The sequence below is a fragment of the Polyodon spathula genome, chromosome 3, assembly GCF_017654505.1.
Source record: "Polyodon spathula isolate WHYD16114869_AA chromosome 3, ASM1765450v1, whole genome shotgun sequence".
NCBI lineage: Eukaryota > Metazoa > Chordata > Actinopteri > Acipenseriformes > Polyodontidae > Polyodon > Polyodon spathula.
Genome location: NC_054536.1, coordinates 38,249,306 through 38,271,954, shown reverse-complemented (window position 1 = coordinate 38,271,954; position 22,649 = coordinate 38,249,306). Strand labels below are relative to the sequence as shown.

General features: G+C 36.0%; 1 protein-coding gene across 2 annotated transcripts in view; it reads left to right on the top strand.

Annotated features, from left to right (window-relative positions):
- Positions 1-22,649, top strand: part of LOC121313068 (rab effector MyRIP-like) — a 187,260-nt gene that overhangs the window by 140,067 nt on the left and 24,544 nt on the right. For both annotated transcript variants that reach the window (XM_041245207.1, XM_041245206.1), the window contains exons 7-10: positions 1,761-1,841; positions 4,314-4,463; positions 14,348-14,531; positions 14,909-15,516. In XM_041245207.1, the coding sequence (XP_041101141.1) occupies positions 1,761-1,841; positions 4,314-4,463; positions 14,348-14,531; positions 14,909-15,516 (1,023 nt within the window). The remainder of the gene's footprint in view (positions 1-1,760; positions 1,842-4,313; positions 4,464-14,347; positions 14,532-14,908; positions 15,517-22,649) is intronic.

The window sequence follows — 22,649 nt, the reverse complement described above, 5'->3', positions numbered from 1 at the left end:
AAACAAAGGTAAATGGTATTTCCATAATATTTATATATGTTTATATATATCTATACTATATTATCGTTTGTTCCCCTATATCATATAATATATATAGATAACTATTATATATATATTATACATAATATATATATACAAATGGTGCTCCACAATTGTCTACAGAGCTCTACAAAGTGGTGATCCAGTTTGTGTACTATATGCACATACCAAATAATCCTTTAATGTTGCTGACATCAATGCTCTCTTGAATCATAAAGTGTCATGATTGTAATATCAAGAATGATCAGTACATGATGAATTATTGTAGACTGACAAGGGACAGAAGGAATAACATCTCATATGGAAATCCATGTGCAAGATGAGGATGTGTACAAACAGTGGGTGTCAAGACTGTGGAAGGTTAATCATAACTAGTGTTCTGCATTTCCAGTTTATTCTTGGTTTTTACTGATTTATACCAGATTTCTAGTCTACTATTCAGTATTTTCCCAGTACTATTTTTGTAGGAAATACACTATTTTGATTAAAATGCTATTTTTTTTTTTTTTTTACACTGTGTCCTAGGATATAGCACATACATGTAGACAGAGGAGCAAATAACATTCAAGCGTTGCATGTGATTGGTTCTCTGTTGCTTCACAAACACATTATCATCGGATTCTGTTGTCAATGGCCAATCAAAGTCTGATTTATTTTGGCAAGTGCTGGGCGTAGTAACTAGCTTGATCAAAAACTACATTGAAATACACGAAAATATAATATTTTGAGTGAATAAGGAATTGGGAGAAAATGTAAATCAGTTTATAAATATTCAATAGAAAAATAATGTTTGGATGACCTTTGTCCTTAACCCTCTATGATAGTCAAATATTTCGATCTTTTACTACAAGCAACAAAAGCCAAACAGTCGTCTGCCCTACACGATGCATTGCAAATACAGATATAATTGAATGTAAGCGACACATTAAACTAAAACAATAAGGTAAACCGAGACAAGCAATCTATTTCTGTGGTTTTTATACGCCCTTTAATAAAAGAAAGCGCGGAACGACTGTTAATGAGTTTGTCAGAGCTCTGTGCTTTGCTGGACAGCTACTGTTTATTGCAGAGGAGTATGCACTGGTGACTTTGTGCGACAGTACTGGCTGTCTATCAGCTAAACACTGCCTAATGCTGACAATCTTAATCCTAAAATATTTGACAGAAAATGATGATGCTTTAGTTGGTACTTGGTAAACTTATGGAGCATAATGATGGAAATGCTTTCGATGGTAAATTTATGGAAAGCATGGATGGAAATGTGTGATTTTTGACACGTCTCCCGATGGTCTGGACCATCAGGTTCTGTCAATTTTCTTTTTTTTTTTTTTTTTTTTTTTTACGATTTCACGGCGAATAAGTCTGGCTTATTTTGTGCTGATGTCACATTCATACCTTCTGCAGATACTAACTCTATCAGCACAGCGATTGCTCAAACATTCGCAAAGTACCAGGTAATGTGGCCTCGATTTACACAGATTCTGCTTCATCGTTCATACATCCCAGGGGCATTAAAATGAATCAGAAAAAAAATGTGTTAAGGTAAACAATGAAAATGCAGAAAACTAATCCTAACCAAAGAAAAATATGATTTGACTGGAAAGTAGGTAAGTAATGCAATGTTGTCATAGTATAAATAGAATAGTATTGTTTCTAGCTCCAGGTAAATAATTGTACCACTTTCACATGATGTGGTTTTGTAATATATGGCTTTTCTCTAGGAGAAGCAAAATGAGGCCCAGTACTTGCGTGATAACAAAGAAGAACTAATAGAAGAACTTGCCACGACAATTGTGCAAAAAGTAAGTCATTTCTGTTTCTGTCTTAACGCTAAAATATATAGAGCTTGATTTTCCAAAGTTAGTAAAGGTGTTTACTCTTAAGTAAGGGCTGTTTTGAGTAAATGTAAAAATTGCAATTTTCCAAGGTAAGTAAAGTTATATTTTTATGTAAATTTGTTTAGCTTTTTAAGCGATAATTCTTCTTAGCTTTAGGTTCTGATGAAGTCCCCTCCATGACTGTCTGTCCTGTACGAAGCCGGCGGCTCTCTCTGCCCCTTTCCCGGGATTCAGTACCTTGTTCCGACTAAGTTAACGCGCTGTCCCATTCTGCTTGGCTCTTTAAGTCGATATTAAAATTCTTGCTAGCGCCTTTTCATATATACAGTGCTCCCTCGCTATAACGCAAGTCTTGGGACACACAATATGAGCCTTATAACCGAAGAGAATTATAAACGGGGGTGGGGGGCGCCACGAGACACATAACAACACACATCTGACGAAAATACAAAACACTCCTTCTCCATAATGCACATATAGGAAGCAAACATTTTACTTTCTGTGAATTAACCATGTATAAAGCACCATGTAATCAATGCTAAGGTAACTTCCTACTCGTTCCCAGAAATTGACTCTAAGTTTAGCAAAGATTTTAATTTTATTTTTATCGATTTCATTTAACAAAAGAACGACCGTGTTTATAGGCATACCTAGAACAACCACGGCCGGTCAATTTGACTGGTGTATTAAAAACAACATAAATATTATAATGAAAGGACAAACAATTGAATATAAGTCATAGTTTTATTCAGGAACGTCATATAAAGCATTGTACATACAAAACATTGTAAATAAACGGACATTTGAACAGAAATGTGTTTCTATACAGACAAATTACATAACACACAAACCTCAAAAAATGGTAAAGAGTGAAATAAACAAATGTTTGTGTGTGTGTGTGTGTGTGTGTGTGTGTGTGTGTATATATATATATATATATATATATATATATATATATATATATATATAATAACAAATCTGTAAAATGTAAAGAATTATCAATTTTCTTTTTTTTTTAAATAAATGGTTTCTATTGCTTACATAACAAAGCGCATATATGCAACCGAAGCTATGCATTTATACACAGACCTACTATAATCAAGTCTAAGTGCTGGCACAAATCAAGATGAACCTGCACTTTTCAAAATACGAAGTGCAGTTACCGCAGACTGTGCTCATTTGGCACAGCTATCATCAGTAACCCATGCTTCTGCACCAAATGCTCCACAGGCATATAGCAGTACAATGAAAGCTTCTAATTACTCCAAGGGCATTGACCAGGGATCATGTTGGTGTCTAGTCTGCTTCAGAGCCATTGTCCGTCTTTGCTGCAATAGAATCTATGTTTGGTAAAATATGCAGTAATTCCAGCCAGTAACCAGTACAGACAGACAGCCTGACACCATGAGCTGTCAAGGCTGATTGATGGGCTATCAGGAGGCTCATTGAAACAATACAAATGTCAACAGACTGCTCACTTGAAGAATGCAGACTGATATAATCAAACGTCAATACATGTCTGCAAGTTCCGACCTGATAAATACAAATGATAATAATAAGTTTTAACTGTATCTATCAATTTGACCACTCCTTGTCAGAATAGCTTTGACAGTATTTTATCTTGCTAATTTTTGCAGCTACGCAATTTTTTTCTTTGTCAGGGTAACTAGTACATATAGTTAGGAAAAGTAACAATTGGAATTCCAAAACCCCCCTTGGTCATTTTAGTGTTAATTCTTCCTTTGCTCCAGTTCCATTTTCTGACTTTCGCATTCTTGCAGCCTTTTCCTTCATATTGCAATTTAGGTCAATATTTGTGTTTTCGATCTAGTTACTGTTCCACTGGAGCACCTTTTTTTAATTATATTTTTGCAGATTTTTTTTTTCATAGAATGCCCAACTTTATCTTTTCCTTCACCAAATAATACACGCTGGTATTGTATAGTGTTATCTAAAAGCATAAGTCATGTAGTTTTCACTCTGGTTTTTCCTCATTTTTTCTTGCTTCAGGGGAAGTTGTCTTCAAGCTCTGTACCTGTAAATTATTATTCATTACTGGGGTGTGGCAGGAGAATTTACTTTGAATTTGACGACACTTACTCAACAGTAAAGTGCCTCGACTATCAATGGAACATTGCAACATAAAGAACATACAGAACTTCCAACATATGTTCATAACCCTTACTCTGAGGAATTTACCAACTTTGGAAAATCAGGTCTATGTTTTGAAGTTTTGCCTTGAGTGATAAAACTGAAAAAAAGAACGAGTGCAGTGATCATTTGTGGCACAAAGTGAGAAAACACAGAATGTTACTACAAACAATGCTGAGTATGCTCGCAAGTAGTACTGAGTGAGGTCAGTTTAACCTTTGTTAATTAAAAATTCCTCTGAGAGGAGGTTAGGTATGAAAGTCAAATGTGTTCATTTTATTGTAGATTATAAGGAGGAGGAAGAATTCAGAGTTGCAGCCAGACTCTGAGATGGAATGGCCTCTGTCCCGTAACAGTGGTCTGACATCCCCGACAATCTCCAAGCACAGTACTGTCAACTGTCCGACAAGCCGCAAAGGATCCTACAGCTTATTGGTAAGTTAATGAAAAATGACACCCCAAACAAAATTAAATAATGAAAGGTTAACCCTTGTGCTAAACTGACTAAAGCAGAGGATCAAGACTCCAATCTCAGCTGTGCTTTGAACCTCCCTACTGTAGAATGATTTTTCAGTTTAATTATATTTGTGTGTGTGAGTGAGAGATATATATATATATATATATATATATATATATATATATATATATATATATATATATAGAGAGAGAGAGGAGAGAGAGAGAGAGAGAGAGAGAGAGAGAGAGAGAGAGAGAGAGAGAGAGAGAGAGAGAGAGAGAGAGAGATTAGGACTGTCAAGCAAAAAAATTAATCATGATTAATCTTGAAATTAAAAAAATGAATCTTAGTTAATCTTGGTTTTTAATCGCATAATTAATTGATACAATTGCTGCATCCATTTGTTTTATTACATACTATTGTAATGCTGGAATGTGTTTTCTATTGTTATGGCCAGGTAACAATATTTGCATCCATCAGTAGTTCCATAGTCCTATTTCTATGTTCTTGTGCATATTTTAGCCTTTTAGTCTTGTTCCTCATTCTTAACAGAGGTATTCTTACTGCAACACATCCTTTAGGCTTTCTGGGTCTTGCAGTCCTTGATTTGTCAATTAAAGCTGTTGTTTCTCTGTACTTGTTGATTATGCTTCGGATACCACACCTTGAAAATCGAGTGATGCAAGCTATTTCACTCAATGTTTTTCCTTTTTTATCCAAGTCAAGGTTGTTATAATAGTAGAAAACAGTGGTGGAGACTTTGAGTAAATCGGTGATACTCTTAATGCATCAGAGTAGAAAAAAAATGCAACATGTCTAAGACTTTTACACAGCAGTGTGTGTGATTTTTATATATATATATATATATATATATATATATATATATATATATATATATATATATATATATATATGTGTGTGTATGTGTGTGTGTGTGTGTGTATATATATATATATACACACACACACACACACACACACACAAGACTGTGCAAACGTTTTAGGCAGGTGTGAAACAATGCTGTAAAGTAAGAATGCTTTCAAAAATAGACATGTTAATAGATTATATTTATCAATTAACAAAATGCAAAGTGAGTGAACAGAAGAAAAATCTATATCAAATCAATATTTGGTGTGACCTCCCTTTGCTCTCAAAACAGCATCAAGGAACCTCCACCATGCTTCACTGTTGCCTGCAGACACTCATTCGTGTACCGCTCTCCAGCCCTTCGGCGAACAAACTGCCTTCTGCTACAGCCAAATATTTCAAATTTTGACTCATCAATCCAGAGCACCTGCTGCCATTTTTCTGCACCCCAGTTCCTGTGTGTTCGTGCATAGTTGAGTCGCTTGGCCTTATTTTCACGTCGGAGGTATGGCTTTTTGGCCGCAAGTCTTCCATGAAGGCCACTTCTGACCAGACTTCTCCGGACAGTAGATGGATGTACCAGGGTCCCACTGTTTTCTGCCAATTCTGATCTGATGGCACTGCTGGACATCTTCCGATTGCAAAGGGAAGTAAGCATGATGTGTCTTTCATCTGCTGCAGTAAGTTTCCTTGCCGACCACTGCATCTACGGTCCTCAATGTTGCCCGTTTCTTTGTGCTTCTTCTAAAGAGCTTGGACAGCACATCTGGAAACCCCTGTCTGCCTTGAAATTTCTGCCTGAGAGAGACCTTGCTGATGCAGTTTAACTACCTTGTGTCTTGTTGCTGTGATCAGTCTTGCCATGGTGTATGACTTTTGACAGTAAACTGTCTTCAGCAACCTCACCTTGTTAGCTGAGTTTGGCTGTTTCTCACCCAGTTTTATTCCTCCTACCCAGCTGTTTCTGTTTCAGTTAATGATTGTGTTTCAACCTACATGTTGCCTACAAAATCCCTGACTTTGTGCAAGTGTACCTAGAAGAATTGATGCTGTACATGTGATAATGAACTAATAAAACAATTAACAAAACAAATAAATTAAACCAATGTGCATTTGCACATGTTTTTTCGAAAAAGGGAGGAATTTAACACTCAGAATTTAATCACAGATCCTTCCCAAGCACCAGTAGAGGTCTCTAAATACGTCTGAACTTCGGATTAAACTACACAAACATATGTCTCCCAGTATGCATACCAGTAGATAATTAATTCAAAGTGATTTTTAACCCTTTGCCACCTAATCAGAATTCCCATATTTGGACATGCACATGAACATGTTGTGTTTTATTGCTTGTTGTTTTGGTAACCTTAAATCAGAATTTAAAACCCAATATATTAACAGAAAGGTCTGAAGTAGCTGTTTTCAATTATATAATTTGTTAACGAGTGAAATTTAAAAAAAAAAATATGTAAGCCATGCCCCCCCCCCATAAAAAAACGATACCTTATTAATAAAAACATATATATTTTTTAATAACTGCTAATATCGTACACTTTCCAAGTTAGATAGAAAAGAATATCTGGGTATTGGTTACAAAATTGTATGAGGATTTCAAATAAAAACACACTTTTCAAATATTTTTTACCATTGACAAGCTGCAAGGGTTTGTCCAAACCAGTCTATATGTAAAAATGCCCTAAACAGCGCCATCTTTATGAAGTTAGCCAGACTAAGCAGAATATCATAAGTACTTTGTCCAGTCTTATACAAAACCTTTTACACACTGAAAATATACAAATACATGCAAGTGAAAATGCAGTTGTTTTTTTTGTTTTTTTTTATTATTATTATTAAAAGTATTTTCTTACATTTACTAAAGTGCACGAAAAGCACATTCTTTTTATTTTCAGCATACACTGTAAAATAAATAAGTGCAGCAAACACTAAGCGTATTACTATATTATTAAATGCAAATGTTCTAGAAAAAAGTTCACTACAACCGCAAATAGTTAAAACAAGTATGAAAACAAGCTATTTTATGTAAAGCAGAATAACATAACCTACATGTTGCGACCACGGCAAGTAAAAAATAAAGAAAGTATATATTAGGCAGAAGGAAAAAAACCGCTGTCGATTGAAAAAATAACTCTTATGATGATAACATAATACATGTAATACAAAGTAAATACAAACCAATTTTGCACATAAAACGCAAAAAAGTTATTGCAGTAAATAGTGTACCGTTATCGTCAAACACAGGCTTGTCCATTTTCAGTTACCTTCAAAAACAGCTGTAGATGAGATGTCAGCATTGTCTTCGTGCTGTGTTTACATGACATATCTCGAACTTCCTATGTAACTCGGCCTCTTATGTAGCTGCCGATCGCATTTCCTGTACACAACTTTCTTGAAGTGTATCATTAAAAATACATGTAGGGAAACATGTTTTTTTTTTGGTTTCTAGGGCCTAGGTATACTCAATAACAAACTTCAGAAAGACTGGTTTGATTACCGCACGGCTTATTATTGCTGTGAGACATAACACAGGGCGCGTCATCAGTCAAAAATGCACAAAATTAGAACGGTCCGGTGGCAAAGGGTTAAAGTAATTGTAGCTAACAAAGTAGTTCCATACATTTTCTCTGCCATGACTGTCAGTTCATTAGCGAGGTCTCAAATGTGCAGTTTTGAAAGAAACACATGTTTTGCAAACGTGTTTATATTTTAAAACATGGTACCTGGGACTAAGGTTAAAGAAATCACTGTTTGGAAGCCATGCTTTAAGACCACCTTGCACACTCTGGGTCATTTCACCCAGAGGATGAAATTGGCCCCACCTTTTCACTGGTCTCTTTCACATCAAAAGCCAATCAGTGGCTCCCCCTGTTTGACTAACAATGTCTTGTTTATGTATTAAAATGAAAATGCATATTTGCTGTAACATTTGTTGCTTTAAAAACTGCACATGTGAGACGTATCCAGCTAATGGAAGTGTAAAATGGATAAGATTTATGGAAGTATTTTGGTCAAGTGAACGTGATAAAATCTGTAACATTTGCTAGTTTTGCACCAGGCAGTATGGCAGGGAAAGTTTCAGCCCCCAAGTGAAAGCAGGGCTGGATTAAAAGACGTGGGGGCCCTATGGTAACCCATATTTGGGGGGGTCCTATGCATATTATGGCGAGTGGTGTTATTGACATATTGGTTAATCTGGCCCTGCGTTGGAGACGTATACCAAGCCATATTTTGGGGGACACCTACATACTCACTCTTTCACAACTACCAGTGTACTCATGGTATGAGGCTTGTTAACACTAGAACTGCCGGATTTTTGAACCACCTAGAACTGCCACGTGGGTCACTTTGACCCATACATTTTAAAACTGCTTTGTTATGAAAATGAAAGACATACTTTCAGATACAACTGAGAAGTTTTATTCATGAACATCATAGCTTACATTTGAATCACAGAAACACTGTATTTAAATCAACATAAAAGGCTTTATTTTTCAAATGAGCGCATATACAGCACGACTACAAACAGTGCAAAAGTATAATAAAATACACATTTCAAAAGAAACAGGTATAGTTTTGTGTGTACATATACCCATTTACACCTGTACATGGGTATATGTACACACAAAACTGTTAAACCGAAATCCTTGTTTCTCATACTACATGAGAATAAAATATAGCACTACTTCCAGTATGATGGCTGCATTGTACTCTATGGAGGAGTGTACGCATCTGCCAGCTGACTGTGCCTGCATCCAGGAGCTGTGTTGTAAACACAGATGCAGTTCCATTGAACACTATTGTGTAAACACGTGTAAACTGGTACATACAAACCAGCAAAACCAAAATGTTTTTTTTTTTTTTTTCCTAAAAGTAATAAATAAATAAAAGTAATATTAAAAAAGAATATATAAAATGTTTCATATTAGGCATATGAGTTGTTATCCTACCTGTCATTTCATTTTGCTATATTCATCTGAGTGCAGCTTGCCATATTCCAATCAAAATGGCTACTTTCAAGATTAAATATTTACTTCTGATATTCCCAGTTGCATTTGTGGAACAAAAGGAAGGACTGATGTCTCCCAGGTACATTAAAAAATAAGCAACTAGGCTTTCACTGAGTTGGCATCTTGACAAATCCACAATCATAGCAATCTCTGTCTTGTAGTCAGCCTACAAACAAGCTTGAAATTAAAAAAAAAAAAAAAAAAAAAAGGCTTGAAAAATAAAAAAAAAAAAAACACATGTGCTAGGAGGAGGAGGTGTGTCTTGTTTGCTGTATTTACAAAAATAATAGAATATCTTACTTTATATTAAGAAAAGAGACTTGTATTGTAATGCATGGATCACACTGACCTGCATGGCGGTTCTAGGTATTACTGTTTATAACTTTATCACTTTTGCGATTCTTGCTATCAAACGCCATCAGGATATTTAATTCTTGTGTTTAGGAAAAGTCAAAAATGGACATACACGTACAATTTACAGTGGAAGAGTAATTAACATTTAAATGCAAAATGGGTTACACTGACCCGCATGGGGGCTCTAGTGTTAAACTATGTAAGTCTTTAATGCCTTGTACCATACAACAGAAATTACATGCGAGTGATAATAATAAAATCTCACTGTTGATAATGATAATTTGAATTTATATCCAAACATCTGTGGGAACATATAACACACAGTTATGCAATATGCATCGCAGACATACAAAAAAAAAAAAGCTTCAGTCACAGGCAGTAAAGTAAGAAAGCATTAGCAAGTGCATAATATAACATCCACAGAGGTTAATGGGTCAGCGGTACTATTGGTTTACCAGAAAGTCCAGCAGCTATTATATATCTGAAACAGAAACGATGCTTGTAGATTCCTTCTATGGACCAATAGTAGCATTGCATTCAATAGAACAAAACAATCTTGTTTACTTCTCTTTTTTTTGTAGCTATAAAAGGAGAGAAACACACACTATGGACTTAAACCGTTTGAATTATTAGAATTTCCTTCAGCCTCCCATATGGTAAATGTTTACCTTTATCTGCCTTTTGATTCTAAATTCCAACCCCCTAATTGAAAAGGAAAGTTTCTAAAATTTAGAGGTCTACTGTGCACATTTGAGACAGGACAGGTTTTTTTTTTTATTTGGCCCTAAATCTGAAATAAATGAATACATAAATTGAACCTGATTCATAGATTTTACCCTGCAGACTGATGCCGCTAACATAACAGGACTAGGACGGATCTCTCCCACAAGGTAGAGAGCTTGGGGCATTTGATATTGTTCATTAGCAGGAAGCTGCCTGTGTGAGAGAGGCCCAGTATGCTGTATTCAAGAAAGAAATGCCTCATCGTCAAAAAAGAAAAAAAATAACCGAAAGCAAGCTTCTGTGTGTCTCTCACTTCCTGTGTGTAGGCCCACCATCCACATGCAGTTTTTGTAAAATGTCCCACACAAACGGTGACCTCGCGTTGGCCCCTATTCTGCTTGGGGCCCTAAGCGATAGCATAATTTGCGTATAGGTTAATCCGGCTCTAGGTGAAAGGAAAATTTGCTTCCAAGGCTTGACTGATTCTCCGGTTGAGAGATGAGGGCAAACCTGGGAAATGCTGCTTTTCTTGTTATAAAATTAATGCATTTTTAACAGGCAGGTTTTGGTTAAATTTAATACCTGCTGGCAAAACATGTTAAATGGCCTTACCTTGCTTTGTGAGTATGTGCACACCCCTACAGTCTACAGTGTTGTGCATGTACAACACATTGTAACACTTTAAAACACAAGACAGCTGTAGCAATAAATATTGCAGTGTTCTGTGTAAACTAATAGTATGCTTCCATTTCCAAAAATTATATGAAGTTGGGTGGAAACAGTTGCATGACTGATTTAAATGTGATTTGATATAAACCACAGTGTAGCAATAACCAAAGTAATATTATCAGGAGCTCTTCCCCATGGACTTCAATTATATTCTGCCTAGGACATGTCAATGTTGGGATAATATGCAGAGAATGACATTAACAGGAGTCCTAAAGCAGGTTTGACTTAATTATGAATTTGGTCTACACTGACAGATACTGTAAAGCTTTATATTGTTGCAAACAGTAGAATTGGACACAATTGCACTGAATTTTTGTTTACTTTAAATGTAACATAGGTCACATATTATATTAACAAGCTAATTATGGTTTCATACTATACAGGTACAATTGCAGACAAACATATTGGCACCCAACCCTTAAGGAAATGTCATATAGGATCCTATAGTGGTACTATAGGACACGACTGTGGGACTAGAAAGGTTTTAAAGAAGTCCTATAGGATATTCTATAGAACTTGACTAATTTTCTGTAGGACTTTCTATAGGTTATTTCTGTAAGGGAACACTTAATATAGTCAAGAAACTGTGTTAAATACAAGCACTTATTGAACATTATCACCAATTAACATGACAAAGAACAAAATACACAATTTGTGATTTGTTTAACAAACAATCTTTTATAAAAAAAAATAAAAATACAAAAGTACTTCAGCAATTTCAAATATTTGATCGTAATAAAAATGTATGCCCATAATTTCCTCATACTATTTGGTATGCATAACTAGAAGGTTTAACAGATGTAACTACCTAACCTTTGCCCAGCTGCACTGGTGTATAGGGGAAAAAGGTCATGTTTTCAAAATATTGACCAAAGGTCTAATATTAACTAAAATTATACAATAGATTTGTACTATAGAAGGTCTGTTTACTCTGTAAATAATGCATCAGGTATGACATTTCCACGTAGGCTTTCCGTTCTCAAATCAATATTAGTTTTTCTAAAAACACCTTGATATCCTAGATAGGGATTGTTTAACTTGCCAGCACAGTTACTGCAAATCGTTGAATATGGAATAATTATCAAACCAATCAGATGTCTCGTTGTGCTGAAGAATGGTCAAACTGATCAGATGTCTCGTATTGTTGAATATGTAATAATTTCTGAGAAAACTAAGGAAGGTAAAAAATAAAATAAAATAGTATATCAAAAGGATAACAGAAAGGTATGACAGATAATTGGTTGTCAAACATAAATGATTATTAGCTTGCTCACAACATGTTCTGTATTAAATAACACGGTCAGATTGTTGTTGATTGATATTCAATAATTGTGCAAACAAGGGAAACCAAGGGACTGCATTTTTTATTGTGTGCAGTGTTTTTCATTATACACATTGCTGTTTTATGAAGGTGTCAGACTCTAGTATCCCTGCATCCTTAGTATCCATTGACAGTCTTTGTGTACACCTTTGGATTTCTTATGTTATGCTGCCATCTGTTGTTTTTACATTTGCACACCACTTCAGATACATTTTATAATTAATACTGTACAATGTATAGTTGACATTGCTGCTGCAGTGAAATAAAATGGAGTCTTCTTTGAGACAAATAGTGGCCTTTTTGAGTAATTAATGCAATAACACTTACTGGCATTTGTTACGGCGCTGTCACAGTTGTGTGTTAGTGTCTCGTGTTTTAGAATTGTATATATCATTTCATGGATTTAAAGTAAATTATTTTTTATTCAGTGCAGCAAAGCATAGTATCCCCAGTGATTTTATAGATATACCTTTAAAAAAAAAAAGAAAATCACAAGGTTGAAACAGCCAACAAGCAACATTTCAGCTTTTCAATTTCATGTAACATTTGATACTGGGAAACACCTGGGAATTGCACAGTGCAGTGCGTTTTCTATGTAATTAAATTGGTGTTGTCAATACCTACTGAAAGACTATACAGCAATTTTGAAGCCGGAGGGACTTTCATGAAACTGTCAAAGACAATCAGTCATGATTAAAAAAAAAAAAAAAAAAAAAAAAAAACATAAACACAATAAAATCTGCTTTTGTAAGATCTTCCAGTAACTTATTTTCTTTATGTAGATCTCATTACCAACAGTTGTGGAAAAAACAACCTCCACTTTGTTCAATTAAAACCATCGCGGCATATATTGAACTGTTTTTAGTTTAACTGTGAAAGATGTGTTTGAAGTTTCCATCTGTCTGTGAATGTAAAGTGTTATGGGTCTTTTCTCATATTGGAACTGAGTACATGCTTTACTGTTAGGTGGTATATTTAACTTCCATTTTATAAAAGTTTCTAATAGTAAAGTGTAATAATCATAGTGAAAGCATGTAAAACACTGGCAAGCATTTTAAAGCTGAAGGCAAGGTTTGGTAAATGCACACTGTAGTATAACCTTGTTATCAGAGTTGCATTTTTTTCAAGGTCTTTTAACCTATTAGGCTTTATTTTCTGTCATTAACCAACCAGCTGCTAATTATGATAAATGTGAACATTTACAGAAAAGTGAGTTTCAAAACTGCACGTAAGACCTCCATAACAATATAAAGTGCAGTGAGTCATGAAATATTTAATTAGCTTTGACCCCTTTAGGCCTTTAATTACAAATTTTGCTTTATTTTTTTTATGTATAATTTTATATACAATCATTTTATTCATAAATCTATACAGGGACCTGTGATGTTCATAAGGCAGGTTACCTTGGGACAGATGTTTATTTGTGTGTTATCTGAGGATATACATTAATAAAAAAATCGGTTTGCTTAGCAATATTTTTCAATATTTGTCAAATGCTTACCCTTCTGTTCTCTATGTATTTCACTGGAGCAACATCTTAGTGTGTTGTATGCATCCCAGAGTTCATTTTAGGAATTTGTTGCAGTGCTTTGGAAGTAAAATTATACCACCTGTGGCAGTGGGATAGTACAACTTCTAAAGAGATGTAAATATGGAGGGCCACTAGGTGGAGCCAAATTAATCAAAACAAAAAATCCAAAGTTTGTATAACTGATTGATTTAATTTGTTCATCTGGGGAAACATAACTACACAGTGAAGCATTTAAAATGAATATGTGTTAATATTTGTAAAAATTGCTTATTTGAAAATACTGTTAATTTAACATTTGTGTTCTTTTTTCAGAGGTCTCAGTCTGCTTTCTCTCTCACTGGTGACGAACCTCCAGTACAACCAGTGGATTCCAGTTGGAAGTCGACCATTTCTAAAGCATCATGCAGGAGCCAAAAGGGATATCCCAGCCTGAAAAACGATCCCAGGCCATCCACAATTCCAAGCTGGAAAAGCATGGATAGGCTTGATAATTCTAGTAAGATCCTCACTTTACTGATGTCAATTTTCAGTTGATTTAGAAGATGAGGATCACACCTTTTGTAAAGTAAATGATTGTGTTTGATTAATTTAAGTCAATTACCTAATTATCATTCTTCCTTGCAAAAATATATCAGTAATTATCAACTAGGAACAGTGATGAAAAAGAAAGAACTAAAATAATAATTTTACTGATTGGCCTTGTCAGATAATCAAGCAAAACTAAAGTTTTGTCTTTGCTAAGCCATAATATCTCTAACAGTTGTAAAGTTCCAGTAGTCTTCTCCTTTTGCCTTGTATTCAGTGAAGTTAACTTCTTTTGTTGGGTTACTTCTTTTGATTCTGTTAATTGTTTCAATATTTTTTTTTCTCTAGATCCATCTTCTGTTTTACAAAGTCCTGATGGAAACTGGATAGCCCTGCAAAGCACATTTCAGCGCCGCCCGAGTTTGCTGACCAAACCCAAAAGCCAGGTGTTCACATCTCTTGAGAAGGAATCTGGCGTTATCTCTGCCTATGATGAATTGGGCTCAGATACTGAAGATGAATGTGATTTAAACGAGTTCAGAAGGCGGCCACGAAAGCTCTCTGATGAAACCTACTACACTGACTCCCAGTATGATCCTGAATGGACCTATGCAAGGCATCGGCCTGTCACTTCCCCATCCTCCGGGCAGTACACCAACACAGAGACCATGTTCTCTGATTCGGAAACCTCCTCTATGTATTCTGTGAGAGACAGCCTGCCACACATCGGCAAGCAGCAGGTACTGAAGAGGAAAGGCCCAGACCATGGTGAAGCACTTGATATCAACTTTAACCCACAGGCATGTGGTTTGGGTACTGTGGACAGTAGCGAGGCAGAGGAGCCCAGCAGGCCTTGTGTCAGGAGGTCTCGGCGCAGGAGGAAAAGCAAACCTTCGTCTAGAGAGCACACCCACAACAGAGAGCGCTATCACACACAATCTACAGATGCCTACCAGGTAACCCTCAGTTTCTTATTGCGACATGCATGACAGAAGTAGGTGTTTCTTGTTGTGAATGGGACATTTGTAGCTTTTAACGTTGCTCAGTTTTCTTACTACAAATATTTACATATCTGAATAGATAATTGTCTGATAGGAGCAGTAATACCCCATAATAATATCCATTTTTTAGGAATGGCAAACAAATACAGGAAGAACAAGCTTAAAACCTTAACTCTGACACTATGTAACACAATTTTTGTTCCTGGGTAGTAAGTGTTATTTCCTAATTGCTTATGCCTCAAAAGTGTAGAAAATGGCTATTATTCCCCACAAACTTTGCTTTTGTGACCAGGACAGTGATATTTCAAAATATCACTATTTCCAATGGGAAAAGGGGCAAATGTGTGTCTTTTCGTTCACATAAAGTCAGAAAAAAACAACATATTAACATGTATTTATACTAAAGTAATACAAAAATGACTACAAAAGATTTAGAAGTGAGTAGTTTTTCGAGATTTAAGATTATACTGTATTTACAGTATAAGACACACATTTGCCCCTTTTCCCACTGGAAATAGTGATATTTTGAAATATTACTGTCCTGGTCACAAAAGCAAAGTTTGTGGGGAATATTAGCCATTTTCTATACTTTTGAGGCATAAGCAATAAAGAAATAACACTTACTACCCAGGAACAAAAAAAAAAAAAAAAAAATTTGTTACACTGTGTTATTTCTGTAAGCATGCCTTCTATAATGGTAATCGACAAAAGGTGGCAGTAAGTGACTTATAAGTACAAGTAGTGTCAGAAATACTAGGAGTCTGCCATAAGTGTGGATTGTGTACCTTATCCACATTCCTAGCAATGAGGGTTACTCACATGTAACTGTAGTTCAACCTCCCCTGGCATATGACACACCAATTCTTGCTTCCAGTGTGTAAGATCTGGCATCACAGGCCTGTGCTGAGGAGGATACCACACGGGTGGGTAGGAGGAGCAAACTTAAAGACCTTCCAGACAGAATTAAAGGGGTGAAAATATTTTCTGCATGTCGTTCAGGCCTCTCTGAAGCAGTCGACCCACTAGTGCTACGGCTTCAAATTGAGGAGATTTTCCATTTGGTGTCAGGGCACGGAGCTAGACCCGCTGTTCTGCACAGTGACGAGCATCCTGGCTTCCCTCTCGGTCGACGCAAATATCTGTCATTTAAACTTGACAACAATCATGTGAAGCCTGTTTTTGCCCTATGGCTACAAGAAAGTACACATGCTTGAAACATTAGAAATCTGTTTTTGAGTTTTTGCTAAGTAAATAAAGAAATAAACAGTGTAACTTCTAATTATAAATCAAGTGAAAATAAATTGTTAAGCCTGGATAAAAAGGCCTGTGTATAGCAGAAGATCCAATGCTCAGTATAAGGCTAACTATGATTATGCTTGATACTTTTTGATATTATTCGGTAAAGCTGATTAAACGTATGAGTTCGACTGAAATAAATATATGATAAATGTCGGTAAAACCACTCCCTATTTTTTATTTTCTTACCAAAAATAGTCATTTATATATCCCTGTTCTGACAGATCTCGTTGACTGAGGCAGTGCTACAAGGCTCTCATTTGCTGAAATGACTGTCAATCATCATTACCTGCACCGACTATTCACTTTCATTTGCCAGCTACAGCGCCAGTCATTCAATATAACCTTTTGATATTAGCAGGTTAAGGTGTAGGTACGCTTTTGCTATAGGTATACGGTGACAGTTACTAGTTTGATTTGAAAATGAGGCACAAGAGGAAAACACTTAATGAATATTGTGCACAATACCCTGACTGATGGCTGAAGTCTCGGTGGCAGGACGAAGCAGGCCTGTCTGCCTTACCTTCCCGTGACTCTGAGTCCAGCTGTGCTGAAGCAGGAGAGTGGGAGCTCAGACTCTGAATAATAAATGCAAGTTAGTTCTGTTCAGCTATCTAATGTTTTTGTTCTGTACATATTATTTTTACTTGTAAATTTGTGCTATAAAAGTCTGTGTAATACACTTTTATATGCTGCGTTTTCTACGGCTTATTTGAGACAATTTGAAAATATGTAGGATTTACAAGGTGCAGCTCCTCTGTGACCAAACGTTATTTCAGTTAGAATTTTGGTAACCATGGTTTTGTTGAATGTTGAATATGATAAAGGTGTTTCACTAAATAAGACGAAAAAGTCTGTGTTTTTTCTTTTTAAGCGTAATGGTCGATTTCACCCATTCTCTACTTGAATGGAAAAATAAAGATCGAAAAAAACGGTAAATTCTTTCTAAAATAAACATTGATATTAATCGTCAATTTGGCAAAAAAATAAGTTGAATAGTAGCAAGCCTAACTATGAGGTTCAAGCCTGAAAGCCTGTTCACACTCTGCTGTACTTGGGCTAATAGTAAGAAGAATCTTAACCAACTCTAGTATACCCGACATGTTGTCTGGATTGTCTTGCAGCAGTCCACTGTAAATACCTATTGAACTGGAGGATCTGTGATCTTTTAGGTGCTTTTTCATGAGCTGCCACTCTCCTTGAGGTGACCTATCATTAACTCCAACAGGCAACATGTGTTTAAAGTGATTGTACAAGCCTCTAATCTCACCATATCCATACTGCCTTAGAGATTCTGCATCACATGGCCACCTTTTTTTTAAGTTGTAAATTTGAAACTGAAGGATTGTCAAATAATTAAATCTTTCAGTGAAGTATGTTATTGCACACATCACATGTTTCTGAAGATCACTGTTGAGAATGTATGTGGATAAAGCTCCTGATAATTTAATGGAGTTGCATTAGCATCAGTGTACATCTTAGTTTCCCTGTTGCATTAAGAGTTCATGCTTACACCACCATTCTCTGTCATATCAAGCAATATTTCTATTAGGAGATCTAGGTCCACCATAATGTCAGACAAGAGGTAACTGTGCCTTTGAAACTTTAAAGATAAGCTTGTAACTGGGGTCAAAAAGTCTTGCATTGCATGCAGGAATTGTACAAACCCAACAGACTTCATTGTCTGGAGAAGTTTCTTTGCCTTTGCAGCTTCATCTGTATTTCTACTGCTGCTCAGGTGTTCCAGGTGTCGAGTTGTAGAAACAAGATGATGGGTCATTAGAGCACTTACAGCTCTTCAGTTTGATGAAACTCATCTAACGGATTTAATGTCACCATACCTTGCCACTTCTGTATGTAAAGTTTCAAACACTTTCCTAAGCCGCATTCTTCTCTTTGGAGAAAAGAAGTATAATTTAAATACGCCTTTAATATTTTTTTCGAATTCTGCAAGGTGAGTGAACTCGTTCACTGAATCGAAAATACAAAGCTCCAGTTTGTTAGTAACACAATTAATTGGTATGATTCAAGGCATGTTACTTTGAAGCTGAGTAGCCACTCCTGATCTAAGCCCCATCATTACTGCACCATCAAAGTTAAAACATACTAAATGAGGCTCATTGCTAGTATCTGTCAATTTTTCGAATGAAAGGTTTACCTTTTCTAAGCCAGAGTTAATAGTGTGGAAAAGACATTAGCATTTGCATGTTTAATATCCTGCAAACTGACCAGTTTAGTGACTGGTACATTATCATCTATATATCTTAGAAAAACTGTGTCAGTAGAAGAGACAGCTAAAACACATATGTATCTTGCCTTATTTACCTGTTCTGTTAAATCACTGCATTTTCTGTGCAATGCATTCTACAAATGGCATACTAGCCTTTCTTGGCAAATAATTACTTCCTATATGTACTCTATTATTTTTCTGAACAGTGCAATAATCAACGAGAGGCTTGGCTTTCTTTGCGCATACACAGGCAGTGTTAAAAAGACACTTCGGCTGTGTAGGTTGATTTTCTGACATAGCCAGAGTACCCCTGCCAATCTGCTTGTCTTTTATTACAGTTCCTACAGACTGTTCACATGCTGTACACTCCTTGTGTCATCTGCTATCATTGTGCTTTGTAACAGTTTCAATTCAAAAGTTAGAAGTACCTGCAAGTAATGGGCTGGTTTTATCTGCCTACTCTGGGTACTTTCTACACACCACACAAAACATTGGACCACATTCTACAACAAGGACTATCTATATAGGCGGGACGGACTGCACTTAAATAAAATGGGAACCAATCTACTCGGAGAAAGGTTCCTCAGGGAAGTTAAGAAGCAATTAAACTAGAAAGGAAGGGGTGGGTCAAAAGGGAGACTACATCAAAATAAGGGCAACTCAGGTAAGGCAGCCATTAAATGTATTTATCTAAGCCTCAGAAACAAAATGTTAGAACTTGAAGCTACTGCACTAAGTAGTAACTACGATGTGATAGGTGTTACAGAAACTTGGTTATCCGAGAGTGATGGAGACGAATATAATATTAGTGGGAATACACTGTATAGGAAAGACAGGCAGGACAGAAGAGGCAGAGGGGTAGCGCTATACATCAAAAATAATCATGAAGCCCAGGTGTTAAATCTGTAAGAAAAAAAAAAAAAAACACAGAATCAATATGGGTCAGAATAGTGGACAAAAATTCAAAGGGCATAATAATAGGGGCATGCTATAACTGTCAAATTCAGGCACCGAGCAAAATAAACTGCTATACAATGACATTAGAAGTGCATGCAGCAAAGGAGAAGCCATGTTAATGGGGGAATTCAACTTCCCTCATATCAAATGTGAAAACCCGGTGGGGAGCACAACAGATGAAATTGAAATGGTAGAAATGACAAATGACTGCTTCCTAACGCAATTTATCAAGGCACTGACTAGAGGGGAGGCATGCCTTGATTTAGTCTTTTCAAATAACGAAGACAGAGTAACTAAAACAGGTAGGAGAACCATTGACAAACTCAAATCACAACATGGTCTCATTTGAAGTGCTTTTTAAAACCCCAAAAGTAACGACTTAAGCTAAGGTTTATAATTTAAAAAAGGCCAACTATGAAGGACTAACAGCAGTAGATTGGAGTAAAATAGAGAACACATCCACAGAAAAATGATGGCTATTTTTAAAAAAATGTAGTATTACAGATGCAAAACAATTACATCCCAAAAGTAGATAAATCACAGTATCCCCACAGTCAATTTGCACTTTATTTGTTGAACGAAGACTGAAATTGTCATATTAACGTTGTACAGAGTTGTGACAGAAAGAATGATTCTTGGTGGTGAATCTCCTTCACGACTTGTGAGGGCGCCAAATAACAGGAACAGAGTACCCTGGACTGTTTGGCCTGACACTTCATTTGTAGGGTTAAAAGTAAGTCACTTAGATTAAAAAATGTTGATTGGTTAATGTATGGGCATTAGTTGCTTAATCAGTAGATTAATCCATCCACGTTTCTAATAAAGGTAACGATCTTCTAGCGGCTGTCCTGCATAGTAATACTAAAAAATCTATAGAATTGTGAATGTAACACATTTTTACAGAACACCTGCTCTTTCAGGGCACTGTCATTCACATACCTGAAAACACAAGACAGCTGAGCAACGTTTCCATCGTCGGTTGTTTAATCTACCATTACAGCTTCATACTTTGCTTCCTGTACTGAATTTAAGAGGTACCCGAGAATACTGTGGCTATTGACAAGTGATTGCTTAGCAAGCTGTCGTAGTCAGAAATCAGAGAAAGCAATTGCACATAATTACCTGTATTTGAGGAATTGGTGCCTCCATCGTGCCCTCTGAATGCCAGTTCTTGCTTGCCAGGGTAAACAACAGAATCAATCAAGTGTTTAAGAACATCACCATTTACTTGATCATTGTGATGTATTGTATCCCTACACTTCTGCTCATCCAGTTGATCATCAATCCGGGTTTGACATCCTAGATTGCTCCAGCCAGTGCTGTTCCATAGGCTTTTTTGTACTGAACAAAAGACAGTTCCACCAGTATAATTTTTTTAAAACACAGCTACCGGTAAGACACAGATAGCTTTCATAATTTGAATGTTGGAAGGTATTTGTGATGTATATCTCCCTTTTTTAATTTTTCTGAGAGTTCTTCTTGAAAATTGATTCGTAACCAAATCGACTACAATGTCTCCATTGTCTGACTTTTTTTTTATTTGTAAAAAGCGATTCTAAATATTACTTTGATGTTCTCAATATAATTCTCAATAACAGTCTTATCAATATCGCACGCAATTCAGCTATTCTTGCACCATTTAACCTAGCATATTTATGTCCCACCTCTACTTACTAATGATTGGACAGCTGCAAATCTTTGACTTTCGCATTGATTAAACTCACAAGACCTTCAACTGAAATAGAGAATTCCTTCAACGGTTTATGTCCTGCCTCAGCTCACTCATAATTGGACACATGCATAACAAGGGGCAGATCTTTGATTGGTTATACCTACTCACCTATTTCAACTGTTTGTCCCGCCTCCGCTCCCTTGTGATTGGACTGCTGTGGAGAAAATGCAGATCTTTTATTGGTTGATTTTATTTAATATATATATAAAAAAAAAATTCTGCACGATTTTTAAATTATATTAAAAACAGTAATCTGTGATTAATCAGTCCGATTTTAATCTGTTAATCGGAACAGTCCTAATATAAATAAATAAACCAGAGTCTGCTACACTCTGTTGTCTCCGAAGTTGGTAATTATGCGCACTGATGCCTTTTTTGTATTGCATGCTGTTTTTGAAGTTTAATAAAGCATTAATTGTATTGAGTGAATCATGACTCACACCACAAAGCCACTCAAGAAAACCGTTCGATCAGAGACCCATACATTATGCTCCTGGTGACGTTTTCTTCACACAGTGAACCACACTGCAGAGTAGGTCTAGTTTCCAGTCTAACCGAAAACAGATCTATATACAGTACCAGTCAAAAGTTTGAGTACTCTTACTGGAAACTAGTTTTTTTTTTTTTCATAATTGACAATGTTTTACGTCATGTACGTTTCTGTAAATGCTTGAAAATGAAAACACATGTTACAATATACAAAACATAAGGAGTATCAAAGCAGTGTTCAGGAAAATTGAAAATTGTCTCTAAATCTTGGATTCCTCAAAATAGCCACCCTTTGCCTTAATAACAGCCTCACAAACACAAGGCATTCAGTTAACAAGTTTCAGCAGGAAATCACCTGACATGCAGCAATTCCCAAAGATGTAG